A 14,297-nucleotide genomic window follows, 5' to 3' on the forward strand; every position below is an offset into this window, starting at 1 on the left:
ACTTTATTTTTAAATATTTGTAAGATCAAAAATCCTGACTTTCACGCAGAACAGCTCGACCCATTCTGACAGAAATATGATAAAATGTTTGCACCAATTAAGACCTCACAAATTCCAATTTAAGACTACTTAGTAGCCCCTTTTACACTGCCAGATTTTCCGCGAATGTTGGGCCGTTTTGCCGGCAAGCTGCGAGCGTTTAGACACACAGAGCCGGATTGGCGAGTTGATCCGAGGTGCCCAATTTTCCGCCTCGTAGGGTAGACATATTGGTGGAACCCTTTAGTTTAAACAGACCGAGGCGACCTCACTGTAAAGATGAGCAACTGGGGAGACAAGGAATTGCGCGCCCTCCTTGTCCTCACAAACAAAGAGGCCATTAACCGTCAGATGACGGGGACAGTGAAGAACGGTCCGACTTATGAGAGAATCGCCAAAGGACTGACCAGCCGCGGCTTCCCTCCCACGTCACTGTTTACGTCACACGCTGAGCTACACGTTTTGTTACTTGCTCACGCCCCCCATTGCCCCGAAAAAGGCACATTCTGTATAAACAAAAGTAGGTAGGCGGCATTTTGCTGCACTCCCCGATTTTGTTTTTATACTGCCAATGCTGAAAAAAGACTGATTGGCAGTGGCGTGCACAGACTTTTTGAAGGGCAGGGGTGAAAAGAAAAAAAAGGGCACTTGGCGTGCATTTTGGCTCCCAGGAGTGCACATTAATGCATGTTTTGGCTCTCCGCAAAGTGCAAGAGTGCACAGTTTGGCTGTAATGTGAGAATATCTGTACAGGAAGTGGGCGCCATGTTGTTAAATCTGAGTGAGTTTCTTACCTAACCTTCCTGTCATGACTGTCAGAGGCTGGCTACTCTGCACTCTGCCTGAAGGGCTGACTGGGGAACAGGTGAGCAGCTCAGGTGAGGGAACTACAGGCAGAGGACACAGGAGACGTTAGCACAGACGGAGGAGACGATCCAGTGTGATTGCACAAAATCCTTTATTTCCAGGATCCAAGAGCACATTTTCAACACACGGCTCAAAGACAGACTGCATTTTTAAAAAGACAGCTACGACCTTCAGTGATAAAAGTAGCAAAATAAAGTCTGTGTGCTTTAAAAAACAGAACAAGAAAAAAAGAACCACGAGAAAACAGCGTACAGAGAGTTTGGTTCCAGAGTTCGACTGATGAACACAATGAAAATATAAAACACTGGTGGACAAAGTGGATTAAAAAAAAGACGTTCATGTAAAATGTAGCTCAAGTGTTCGGATGATGGACATCTTACCGTTATGGCACCGTTTTTTCTTTTGAGCTCAAGTGACGAACATGACACAAAGATAAAACACGACTCTTGGGAACAATATTCACACAACATGGAGTCATAAAATGCTTTTCTTCTACAAGACTACTTTCAGTGCCGGAGAAAGAGTTTGTAAGAGCAGTGATTGTAAAGTAGTGCTTGCAACAACGCCATAAAAAACACAGTTATATACACACAACCTTTTTTTTTTTTAATGTTTTTAAAGCGCCTTGGAATATGGTTGCCATTTTATAATCTTTCATACAGCATTTGATCTCACAACTGGTTTAAATATTCTGTTTTATACCAAAAGTCAGTTTACAAAAACAAAAAGAGGCAAAAATCTGTAAATGCATTTTGTTGTCGTGACGTTCGTCATCAGCTAACACTACTGAAATCCACAGAGCACTTCGAAGCACCTTTTTTGTAGTGAAATAAAAGCTTCATGTTTTTCCGTTACGGTTTACACAAGACATTCAACGATGGAGCGACTGCAGACACACGTGTGTTCACATGTTTCTCATTTGGTTTTGGAGGCGGTGCTAAATGCTAAATGCTGTCCAGCCTGTCGTTTTTACGCCTTTAAGAAGTGAGCGACGCTGCGTTCACGTCACGTCAGACCTGATTATTTTGATTTTACACTAAATTAAAAATTAGAAATCACAGCTCTTGATATTCAGACATTAAATCATTTTCTTCAACATAATCTCCAGTAAAGAAGCTGCTTGTTATTCACAGCTTATCTGACGTGACGTGAACGCAGCACGAGCTTTCGTGTCCAGGTGACGACTCAAGAAGGAATCCAGTTTCGTTTTACTGTTTAGAGGAAGTCTGGTGACGAGTTTGTTTGACTGTGTGACATTCAAACAAAAACAAAGACAACAAAGACACTAAACTGTCCTCAGGACAGCTGAATAAAGTCTCAGCGTGTGCAGTGGTGTTTGTTACAGTGTCTGGTTTGATGCTACGACTGAAGTAGGACACTTTCAGACCCTACATCTTGTGGGTTAAAGGGTAAGTTCTGGATTTTTCAACCTGCACCCTGTTGTCCCACGAGTAATAATAGAGACAAAACAGGCTGCAATATAACCACTCCGAACATGTTTGCACCGTCAATTTACGTCCACTGACAGTTTGTTTTTGTCACTGACAGGCTCAGACTGTTATTCTAAGTCTCTGACAACATTATGAAATGATGAACTACGTAGATGGCTAACAAGAATAACTACGATGGATTTGAGTTTGAATAAAGTGTGTTTTACGATAAGCTAACAGAAAATTGAGCTAGCTTCAGTCTTAGTTTGGTGAAAGAGAAAAACTCGTATATTGAATATTTCACCTTTTTGACACTTATTTGACTGAAAAAGGTAAGAGAGGTTGCGGAACGTAGCACAGTCTGTCAAGGGGTAGGGGCTAGTACAATGAGAATTATTAGCGTCGACGTCATTGACTACATAAATACGTCGACGCGAATTATTAGCATCGACGTCATCGACTACATAAATACATCGACGCGAATTATTAGCATCGACGTCATCGACTACATAAATACATCGACGTGAATTATTAGCGTTGACGTCATCGACCACGTAAATACGTCGACGTGAATTGTTAGCGTCGATGTCATCGACTACGTAAGTACATCGACGTTAATTATTAGCGTCAACGTCATCGACTATGTAAATACGTCGACACAAATTATTAGTTATCGACCACGTAAATACGTCGACGTGAATTATTAGCGTCGATGTCATCGACTACGTAAGTACGTTGACGTAAATTATTAGCGTCAATGTCATCGACTCTGTAAATACGTCGACGTGAATTATTAGCGTCGACGTCGTCGACCACATAAACACGTTGACGCAAATTATTACTGTCGACGTCATAGACTACATAAATACTTCGACATGAATTATTAGCGTCGATGTCATCGACGATGTAAATACGTCAACGTGAATTATTAGCGTTGACGTCATCGACTACGTAAATACGTCGACGCGAATTATTAGCGTCAACGTATTTACGTAGAATATAAAATTAAATAAAATTAACTTGACCTTCAAGGGGGGCGGGCTAATATAATGGTAGGGGAAACATTGAAACTGATGTTTCAATAAATGTTAATGTTAATAAGAAATGTTTTGGAATTAATATTGTTTAAATTGCCTCATTAATCAAATAATGGAAAAATAATCGATAATTGAAAAAATAATCGTTAAACTAATTGAAAAATGAATTGTTAGATTAGTCGATTAATCGAAAAAGTAATCACTAGATTAATCGTTGGAAAAATAATTGTTTGGGACAGCCCTAGATGTCAGACACTTAGAATAACAATCTGAGCCTTTTAGTGGACGTACATTGGCGGTGCAAACATGCTCAGAGTGGTTATATTGCAGCCTGTAATGGACCAGTTTCAAAAACTGCTGTTCCCATTCGTCACATTGGAAAACAGAGGTAGAAAAATACCAAACTTACCCTTTAACAGAAGTTGAAACACATCATCTCTGTATGTGAGCATTTCCCAGTCCTGTAGGAAAGTCTACACTGCAAAGGAAGGACACAACTCTTTGTCTGAGCTTGTGTCCGTCTGTTAGCTCTGTTTAGCCTGGCCTGGCTAGCATGGTTTGGTTTGAGTCTCCAGCTGATGCTACAGATCAGGGAGCACTTTCACTTTGCCTCTGATCTTCACTTTAAATTGATTTCCACACATGAACATAATGACCAGAGATTAAAGTTAAAAAAAGAAGAGACTGTTTCCTACATTTTAGTAAGTGCATATATTCTCTCAATCATTTGTGACCACAGGAAAACAAAAACTCCAGAAATACGTCCATGCGCTTCCTCTTCAGCCTTCAGTTGTAATCTATTATTTACAATTAGGTCCTTAATGGATTACTGTGTGCATGTGAGTGCACTCAGCGTTTCCCACGCGACACGACTGCAGGAGAAAGTAAGCGGGAGTCTGACTGGCCCGAGGCCGCCGAGACAAGGCATTAACGGGAGATTTTCACACTGTCTCCGGTCAGGAAACAAAAATGCTTTTTTTTAGGTTTGAGTTCAGTGCCACTGACGGACAAATCAGATCCTCTGATTCTGCCGCTAATATACATGTAAGTGCACAACATCATTGTAAACCTCAAATAGGCTAGAATGCAGCATTAGGATAAACGCGGTGACGCCGCAGCCACGGACGCAACATGGTTTCTCTACGGCAATAAATAAAAACTTTCTGATTTCAACCCTTCGCCACCTGTTTGAATCTCATCTCAACGATATAAGAATGAAATGCTGTTTTGTCGACATTTAAAGCACCAGGACGAACGACATCTACGAACCCTACAGGTCGGCTACAACTACAAACACTGACGTCTAAATAATCTGTTGGTGTGTTCGGTCCGAATCTCGTGGCTGTTTGTCTGAATGTCTTTAACATTCCCTCTCCACATGATTAACATTCCTGTATGAGGAAACACAAGCAGGTTACCAGCAGACATGTTGAATGGTGCGCACACACCAGTGAAAGCAGCTTGTTATTATACAAAGTTTGTGACTGTTATTTCATCACACACAAATGTTCTCAATCTAAACACTGTAGAGACGTTATAAAATCTCCACTGGAGGCTTCATTGCAGCCCGTTAACTGCAAATCAAGTCTTTACGTATCACTGCAGACCATTTTTTAAAAGCATACCATCGTTTTTTTAACGGACAAGCGTGTAAGATTTAGACGGATTTACAGATTGCGACCAGCTAAAACCTTATTGACATTGCGTACGCACAAACGAGGCCTGAAAGAGGCGTACATCACTTCCCACACAAAAGTTGTGATCTGTAAAAACAGACTTGACCCACGTTTACGAACATTCTGGAGACAAGACATTGGCGACGCAGATGGAAGCTTGATTGTCGGAATTGTTAAATATTTTTTGGCGCACAATATTTTTGGCTTTTGTCCGTACGTACATTTTTAGCGTGGATCCTACAAAATATGAAATCTTTCCCTAGGAATTGGGACACCACCGCGTTGGTTACGTTCACGCATACGTAACTTTTCTAAACAGTAAGCCGCGAGCCATTTACATTTCCAACCGGCATCTACAACGTAACAGTAACGTTAGCTACTATTATGCTTGCTACTAACATACCATTAGAGTAATAAGATATGTACGACAGCGGACTTCTGCTAGGCAATCCACATAAGCAAAGACCTGCTTCCTACGTAGATATAAACAGCTCATTTCAAGCTAACGAATACACAACAATTCTTATTTTCACGTGATTATACACTAAAGAAAACATACTTATTATATTATATTCAGTTTCTGCAGATATACCGCCCTTAATCTTACCCACTGGAGCTTTAAGGTGGAATATTCCTTAGTTTGCAGGCAGTCGTTGGTTTAGCAATTACAGTCTACCTTTTTAGATGCTGGAGCTTGTCAATCTTATGCAGCTTTATTTACTTGCTTAAAACGCACAGTACGCTTTAGGAAATGGTCAGCAGTGATGTGAAGGACGCACATTACGAAGGTGAGACAATTAAGGCCCTGTCTACATGGATACAGATATTTTTGAAACTGATTTTTTCACCTTTTGTCCACACAACTTTTGATTTACAAAACATAGCCGTACACACGAGAACGCAAAAATGACTCCCACATTCTCCCCTCGTCGCAAAGGTAGTGAAGTGTAAAGGCTAAAAACGACGACTGTAGATTTCATGACGGTTTATTCCCCTTCGATGTGAGGACAAAGGAGCTCACTCAAAGCCAAAGCAAAGCCTTCATTGACAACAATCCCACTCTCGGTTTGAAGAAAGGTATCAGGACATCCACCTGTCTCAGACGCAGGAACGTTGGAAAATATCAGTTGAGTCTTGAACAGCTTCAGCTTCACAATTTACTAGTGACACCAATGTTTCGATCCTTCTGGACCTTCGTTGAGTGTTCAACCAACACAAGACAAGTGTGTTTGTGCGCGGACAAGAGGCCAAAATGTAGAAAAATATCTGTATATATGTAGACAGCACTTTAAATAGCCCAGCTCCAACATTATATGGTGCTAAAACTGGTGCTGCACACGATACTGTTTTTATTACAGTCATTATAAGTGCGAGATTTCAATCTGGCATTTTTGGAGTCGGTTGAAAGAGAGTTTTAGAGCAGCAACTGCACTTTAAACTGTAACTATTATTCCTTTGCATTGGCAGACTACACTTTAACATCTGTTTATTCATCACGAGTAATACTGTCATCGCAATATTTAACGTTAGCACAAATTGTCCTCTAATCGTGCATCCTTAGCTAACGTACTGATTGTCTGAGCTGAGTTTATCTCTGTTGAACAGTTTTAGTGATCCAACAAAAGAGGAACTCCTCGTTCTTTTTTAACTTATCTGAGCACCAGATAAAAAGAGCCCGGTTTAATAAAGTGAGCGGCCTCGCTGAGTGTCTCTCCGGTGTATATACAGGTCAGAGAGCGACGCTCCTGTCAGGTTCATGCTCCAGCAACCAGGAAACACCTGACTGGCAGCAAAGAGCAGAAATCTTATCCAAACATGAAAATGAAACGTTCAGTGAGCGAGCGGCTAGCAACACTAAAATGCGTGACAGATATAAAACGTCTTTCCTGGTTGGTTCTCAGAGTAGCACGAGTGCAAAGTCCTTTCTGAGCCTCTTCTCTACCTTCTCTTCTCTTCTCCTCTGACACTCTGCCATCATCCTTTCAGAGGAAAAATCCAGATTTCTGGGGGTCCTGCAGGGCAGGGAGTCCATCGGGGATATCGCCTGTCGCCACTCCGTTTCCATTAGGCATCAGACACGTCCTGATGTACGCTGCGTTGGTGGCACTGAGGAGGCAGCCGTTCTCCAGCTGCAAAACAACAATGACATTTTAGCAGCCGCTTGTGAAAACAACACATTTATCTTTTTATTAATTTAAGTTGAATATATCACAAGACATCAGCTGTGTTTTCTGTGTACAGTAGTAATGGAGTCACGTTGACCTCGACCACAGAAGCAGGTCAGGCAGTTAGCACTGTTGAGCGGGCAGCCCTGGAGTCCTGAGAGACGCCCTGACACAAGGAGGACGAGTGATGGAGGGAAGGACGGACGGACATTAGAGGAGGCATGAAGAGACAACACCCTGCAGTCTGTAGCTGCTGTGATGTGTAAGTCACAGTGACTGTAATCCTTAACAGATTAGTGAGTGCTGAAGGAGTTCAGGTGTCACAGCAACCCAAGATTCTGCTTTCCTGCTGTTGTTTTAGCTGTTTTGCTCATGAAATAAATGCTACTTGAACACATTCACAATATAGACAAGGTCATTTTTAAATATGTGGTTGGGAATTTTCCTTTGGAAGGTTAAAAAAGTCTTTAAAAAACAACCAAAACAATGAAACCGATGCCAAAGTACCAAAAACTGCAGTTCCTCTAATGGCCACTAGAGGCTGGCTCCAAGAGCGAGTCAATCCCCATAGACCTTCATGTTAACATGTCCAACTTTACAGCTGCAATAAACATGTTTACAGTCTGATACAAAAGCAGTTTTGGTCTCTAAAGCTAATTTAAACATTTATGACAACTGTACGGGGGCTGACTGTTTATATAACTCTCCTGTTTATATTTTACTAAGGCTTAAAGGTACGAATAATCAAGGGTGCGACAGCTTTAAGTGACAGTCAGATGCACCGCTCGCTCCTCCACAGTCCAATCTGTCGTTCAAATACGGTTGCCAAACATGGGGCTCAGGTCCACAAACCAGTGGGTAACGTTATTGTTTTTATGTCGACTATATTTTTATACAGTTTATGGTAGGGATGCTAATGTTTTGTTGCTGTTGTTAATATGCTATTTATAATTTTTGTGCCAGTGAAACAGAGAAATCTTCATTGTAAGACATTGAATGAGCATTATTGTCATAAACATCTGTGAAACAACCTTTAATACAACCTTCCACATGAAAAACACCTCTTTTTTTGCTTCAGACGCATTTTTATTATATACGATAAATCCCTCTCTAATATCTATTTCAATAATTTACCTACTCATTTTACTCACAAGAGCTCGAATGCATCATGAGGCAACCTTCGTTAGCAGCTAACAACTAACGTTAGCTAGCTCACCTCCTGCTGATTTAAACACGGATTTGTTGTTCACAAAATAGCATCGTTAGGGAAACAACAGGGTGCGTCCAAACGTTGATAGTGAGTTTACTGCGTCCTTTTATCCCGATGGTGTCGCGGGGAAGTTCCCTGTTCACCCCAAACAAGTCTGCTATTACAGTAGCTACGTCCATTATTTTATAGTCTATGGTAATGAGTAGGGCTGCACCCCGATAGTCGACCAGTCAAAATAAATCCAAACCTATACGACTGGACCATGTGGGAGTTTCGGGCCCGTCCCAATACCCCCCCCTTAGCCCTACCCTACCCCTAGATTTGCGCGTTCCCGTGAGGGGTAGTGGTGTCCCAATTCCTTTTTGCGTGTAGGGGTAGGAGGCATAACGACGGGTAGTGGGTATGAAACTAGCCCTTCGGAGCGAGGGATTTCAGATGCCGACTTGCCAGCGAGGGGTAGATGAAGCCATGGCTACCACCGAGCAAGAGACGGGGAAAAAAGTTCATACGTGTACGTATAATTTCACAAATAAACATGGAACTCTTGTAAAAACGTTTTCGAATAACTGTGTATTTGTGTAGAGAACGGTATAACAATTTTTTATTGCTATTCACAATGTCTAGATTGGAGCTGACAGGAAGCTAGCCAGCTAGCTAACGTCACTGTCGTCAGGTTGCTTGTTAGCTAGCTAGCTAGCTCACACTATCTGGTGTCTGTCATCCGTCCTGTTCTGCAAAATTGTCGGATTTTTCACATGACGATAACACGGCAGCTAGTATAACTACGCTGCCTCGTAATGTTAACTAGTTAGCAGCTACCTAGCTAGCAGAAGTCCCCTGTCGTACATATCATTTCGTCATCTGTCATTCATCAAACGAAGCAGGATGACTTAGACTCCATTGTAGATGCCGGTTGGAAATGTAGATGGCTCACACCTTCCTGTTTAAAATATTTACGTATGCGTGAACGTAACCGATGTGGTGACGTAGTGAGTGGTGTCCCAATTCCTAGGGAAAGATTTCCACCCCTACCCCTCGTTGCTTCATTTCGAGGGCCAAGGGGGAGTAGGCAAGAGGGGGTATTGGGATTGGGCCTTAATTTGAAAGGACAGACACAGGAAGTGGCCACGCGTCAATTTTCATTGGTCGTCTACAAACATGACGTATCATCTGAAACATGGAAGTAGCTACATGCCCATTAGCCCACAGTGTCTTTAAGAGGCGGCTCGCTCAGTGTGTGACGTGCACTTGGAGATAAAATATAGTTAAATTTTTGGAGACATTTCCCTCCTGCTGTGCTGCACTTTTCTATTCCCTTCGGTCTGTAAAATGAGAGTAAAGCAAACTCCAGGGGAGCCCTGCTCTCCTCTCTCTGAGCTGAGAATAGTCTGCGCACATCGCCTGCCTCCCCCTCCGCCCTGCGTTCACAGCATTAGGTAATGATGACAGTCAAATTGTAGGTCAGCACTGCTCATGCTTGACTGGCCAGCCTGCCAGTATTTTTCTTTCAGCGACAGCCACTGACCCTGAAGAATAACAGTGGAGGCTGAATGGGGCGGGGATGAATGGATGCCTGCCGGGGTCGACCATCTCTGGGGCCGACCTTATTCTATTCATTATTGTACTCTCTTTTTCTCACTACTGCCTCTTTGCTCCTCGTTTCCTCTCCGCGGCCCGCTCTCTCATGTTTCATTATACCTTCTTTGTTACTCCGCTGTGGAACAACCATGTGATCCTCGATAACCTTTCACACGTACACAACTCATTAAATATAGTGACGATGTGACGTAATGGACGAGGGGGTTCCTGCGTTGCTGACAAAGCCAAGGTGAGATTCAAACTACAGCAGACCTTACACCACTTCAGCTTCATTATGCCAGGTTTTTATTTCGCTTGTTTAACCAGCAGGCTGACCGGCCTTTGTCCGAGCCCCAGCTGAGGTAACAATACACACTTGTTCTGCAGGCGCAGAAAAATAAACCAGAGGTGCCATTTGTGCTGCGGAGACATTCCTGGTTTCAATCCTGCTTAAATTTGGCAGCGCTGATCGGCGTGGTCCCATTACCTCGTTATGTTTTATGATGGGAATTTCTCCGGACCTCCAGCTACGCACGTCTTTGTACTCGGAGTGATTAGCGTCTTTTCGGATGACATTGCCCAGCCCTCGCTGCTCTGTCATTACTGGGAAAAGTTTCTGTTGGACTTTTAAGACAAATTCCTGCTTCCCCTGAACATTATACAGTCTCATTAACCGACCCGAATAATGTTTTTGGGATCTGAGTTTATGTTGGCTGTGGTGAGTTTGACTGTGCTTCAAGATCCCTGCAATTAAATCTGAAACTACTTATACAGCAGATGTTCTTAAATGTTCTTTTTAATGTAGCTGACATTTTATTAAGACTCCAGCTACAGTTATTATCTGTACTTATTAATCTACAGATTATTTTATGGGGCTGAGCATTTCATTGGGTCATGAAAAATCAAAAAGTGTTAAACCCATCACAAATTCCCAAAGTCAAGATGGCGTTTTCTATGTTCAGAGCTGGACTGTTCATCAGGGGCATTACTGAAATATCTATAACCGTTTGGATGGAGCAGCAGAACATCAGGCGCACTAACTGTAGCTCCTTTTACACTGCCAGATTTTCGCCTAATGTTGGGTCGTTTTGCCGGCAAGTTGCGAACGTTTAGACACACAGAGCCGGATTGGCGAGTTGATCCGAGGTGCCCAATTTTCCGCCTCGTAGGGTAGACATATTGGTGGAACCCTTTTAGTTTAAACAGACCGAGGCGGCCTTCTGCAACGGAAGGGAGACAAGAAATTGCGCACCATCCTTGTCCTCGCAAACGAAGAGGCCATTAACCGTCAGATGACGGGGACAGTGAAGAACGGTCCGACTTACGAGAGAATCACCGAAGGACTGACCAGCCGCAGCTTCCCTCCCACGTCACTGTTTACGTCACACGCTGAGCTACACGTTTTGTTACTTGCTCACGCCCCCCATTGCCCCGAAAAAGGCACATTCTGTATAAACAAAAGTAGGTAGGCGGCATTTTGCTGCACTCCCCGATTTTGTTTTTATACTGCCAATGCTGAAAAAAGACTGATTGGGCTTTCCTGCAAATTTGCACAATTCCTGTTTAAAAAGGCTTGTGAAACTTCACCATTTATTCTACTGGATCTAAAAGTTTGCTTTCACTTGCAGCAGCTGCTCCTCTCTGATCAGCTCTGAACGGATCAACACATCAATTATCCACCCTGCGAGTCAGAGAATTCAGAGAGATCTCCGTCTGTGCTGCGTTCACAGACCTGCAAAATCCTCTGAATGTAGAGAGGAGACTCAGAATGATACGCAGGCATTTAAAAGCCACACCGAACGTACATGCATGACCAGACCGGCTCACCACAACAACACACAGAGGAAACATGACTTCATTCTCTGCTCAGGACGCCATCACTTATCTTCACGCATTATCTTCTATTTGATCAGGTCTGCTCTATTCGAGTTTCGTCATATTACTTTGTGAAAAATGACTCGAGCACTGGATGAATGTGGTTGATCAACTATCAAAATTCAACAAGGAAATTAAAGTATATCTTGTGTGTTTGATGCTGATACATTACAGCCTACATTACAAACACTAATTAGCTGCAGAAACAGCCCAAATAAAACCTCCAGAACGACCCTTAACTCACGCAGACTCTACTGCGACAGTCTATTCTCAGACTGTGCTGCTCTGACCCGTCTCCCCCTCGTCTTATTTACATGGCATGTCTGGTCGCATCATCACAGTTTACACTGAGCTCCATGCCAGCCCGAGGCCTCTGTGTGCTGACTCGGAAAAAAATCCATTTTTATGACAGTGAAAGAGAACAGCGCAGGGGTTGAAGGCTCGTGGATTCTGCAGCCTTCGGTTTGTTGATGTTCTCTGATATTTGAGGGCGACACAGACTCGGGGCCTCGTCAGTGGGCCACGATCAAGAGTTTGGCTCGCAGAACAAACAGCGTTGAGGAGAGCTGGCAGCGGGAGTCGTTTTTAAGATGGTAAGAAGGAGAAGAGGAAGACAGAGCGGGCTTGACACAAGACAGAAGGTCTTAGTGGGAGTCGGGATGACGGTTGAGGGAAGGGAAAGCATGACTCACCTTCTAATGGACGTGCTAGTATGATGCTGGGATGGCATATAAAAAGCAAATTACTCTTCAACCTCTGTGTTTAATGAGACTTACTGCAGGATAATAAAAGCTGTCCTGGGTTTAACTCCACGACGTCAACATTTAGAAATTCGCATACTGATTGACAGAAGGCCCGAGGCCTTGAAATTGTATTTCACTCAACAAGCTTCTTACTCTGACCCATATTTCTTGAATGAAAAGTGACCCTTCCTGGCGTCTTACCTTGCTGTGAGAGGGTTCCTGTGTGGTGGTGTTGAACATGCTGTAAGCCTCTAACGACGGCAGGCTGTGCTGTGGCTGCGACAGACCCAGTAACTGCTCCAACTCCAGCGCAGAGCTCTGGGGCAAACAGGATGGTGGCACCTGCTGCTGGTGTTTCTGGTGCAGCTGGTACGGCCGACTCTGGTAGTGACAGACGTCTGGTGTGGTCACGCCGTTCAGCGCAGCAGCACCTACGTGCAGTGCGTTGGAGAGGTTGTAGCCTGCGTGGCCGACCTCCACATTGGGTGGAAAGGCTGCGTGTCCATTTGGGATGTAAGATCCGTTAGTGGTAAGTCCGAGCTGACTCTGGAAGGCGGGTGGTGGAGCACTCTGGCTGCTGAGCTGCTGATGGGACTGGAGGTGGAGCGGGTGCTGGTCCTGCTGTAGCTGCCACTGCTGGCTGGACTCCAGGAGCGCGTTAAGGTGTTTATGTTCACCGTTCAGCTGTGAGGCTTTGAGCACAGTATGTGGGTGATGGTGGGTGTGGTTGTTGGGGTGATGGTGGTTCCCTGTCGTCACCACCCAGTGACCGTTAGTTAAAACCTTGGCGTCCGCAGGTTGGGAGACAGACTGAATGACAGGCTGAGTTTTCGCCAGCTCGCCTGCACTGATGTGTTGCTGCATCTGTTGTGACAGCTGGGTGATGGGGAGAGGTGGAGGGACAGCGGGTGCAGGGCACGTCTGTGGCTGCTGGGGGGCGGAGTCTGTGTTCTGCGGTCCAAGTCCACCTCTGTCCCCTCCTTCTGTCGCGGTCTCCAGCGAGTCGTGGATGTAGGAGAGGATTTCGTTATTGGTGAGAAGGTCGTTAAGCGTCGGGATGTGGTTGGGGCCCAGCTCCACCTGGATCATCCTCTCATCCAGCAGCAGCAGCTCCAGGTCCTCGGCGTTCAGGCCGAGATTCTCCAGGGCGCTAAAGAGCTCGCTGTTGGAGCACGTCTCGTCTCCGTCCAGAGACAGGGAGTCCAAAGTGGCCAGCAGTGGGTCGTAACTTGATGCTTTGCTGTTGCATCTCTCTGCGTCCCCGTTAGACGGGATCTGCCAGCTGTCACCGCCTAACAAACCACAGCCACCGTCACCTTGCTGCTCGCTAAAAAGGCTGCTGTGGTACGACATCTTAGGCTCCGTGTCCGGCTGGCAGACATACACGGACTCATCCTGGCTCATCAGCGCTCCCAGCAGCGACTTTGGGTCCAGGTCGTCTGAGGAGCTCTTGTCCAGTTTGCCTTTCTTGGACTTGCTGCCTTTGGATTTGCCCTGGAAGGAATCGGGGAAGCCGTGCAGCGGGTAACCGGTCTGGTAGAGCATCGCCTCTCCTGTGGCGAAGGTGAAGGGAAGGTGCATCGATCTCTTCCTCAGGTGCTCCCCTCCTTCCTCGTCCCTGTGAGGAAACATTTTACAGAGCAGAAATTAACAGATGAATCAGTTAAGACTCTAAAA

At 44.5% G+C, this 14,297-nt stretch overlaps 1 protein-coding gene across 1 annotated transcript in view; it reads right to left on the reverse strand.

Annotated features, from left to right (window-relative positions):
• Nucleotides 1–980: 980 nt before the first annotated feature.
• The window catches only part of ahr1b (aryl hydrocarbon receptor 1b), a 33,921-nt gene continuing 20,604 nt past the window's right edge, over nt 981–14,297 (reverse strand). The window contains exons 10-11 of the mRNA XM_049570168.1: nt 12,822–14,238; nt 981–7,178 (exon numbers count right to left, since the gene is read on the reverse strand). Coding sequence (XP_049426125.1) covers nt 7,032–7,178; nt 12,822–14,238 — 1,564 coding nt within the window. The 3' untranslated portion in view covers nt 981–7,031. The remainder of the gene's footprint in view (nt 7,179–12,821; nt 14,239–14,297) is intronic.

This window comes from Epinephelus fuscoguttatus, linkage group LG24 (assembly GCF_011397635.1).
Source record: "Epinephelus fuscoguttatus linkage group LG24, E.fuscoguttatus.final_Chr_v1".
Lineage (NCBI taxonomy): Eukaryota > Metazoa > Chordata > Actinopteri > Perciformes > Serranidae > Epinephelus > Epinephelus fuscoguttatus.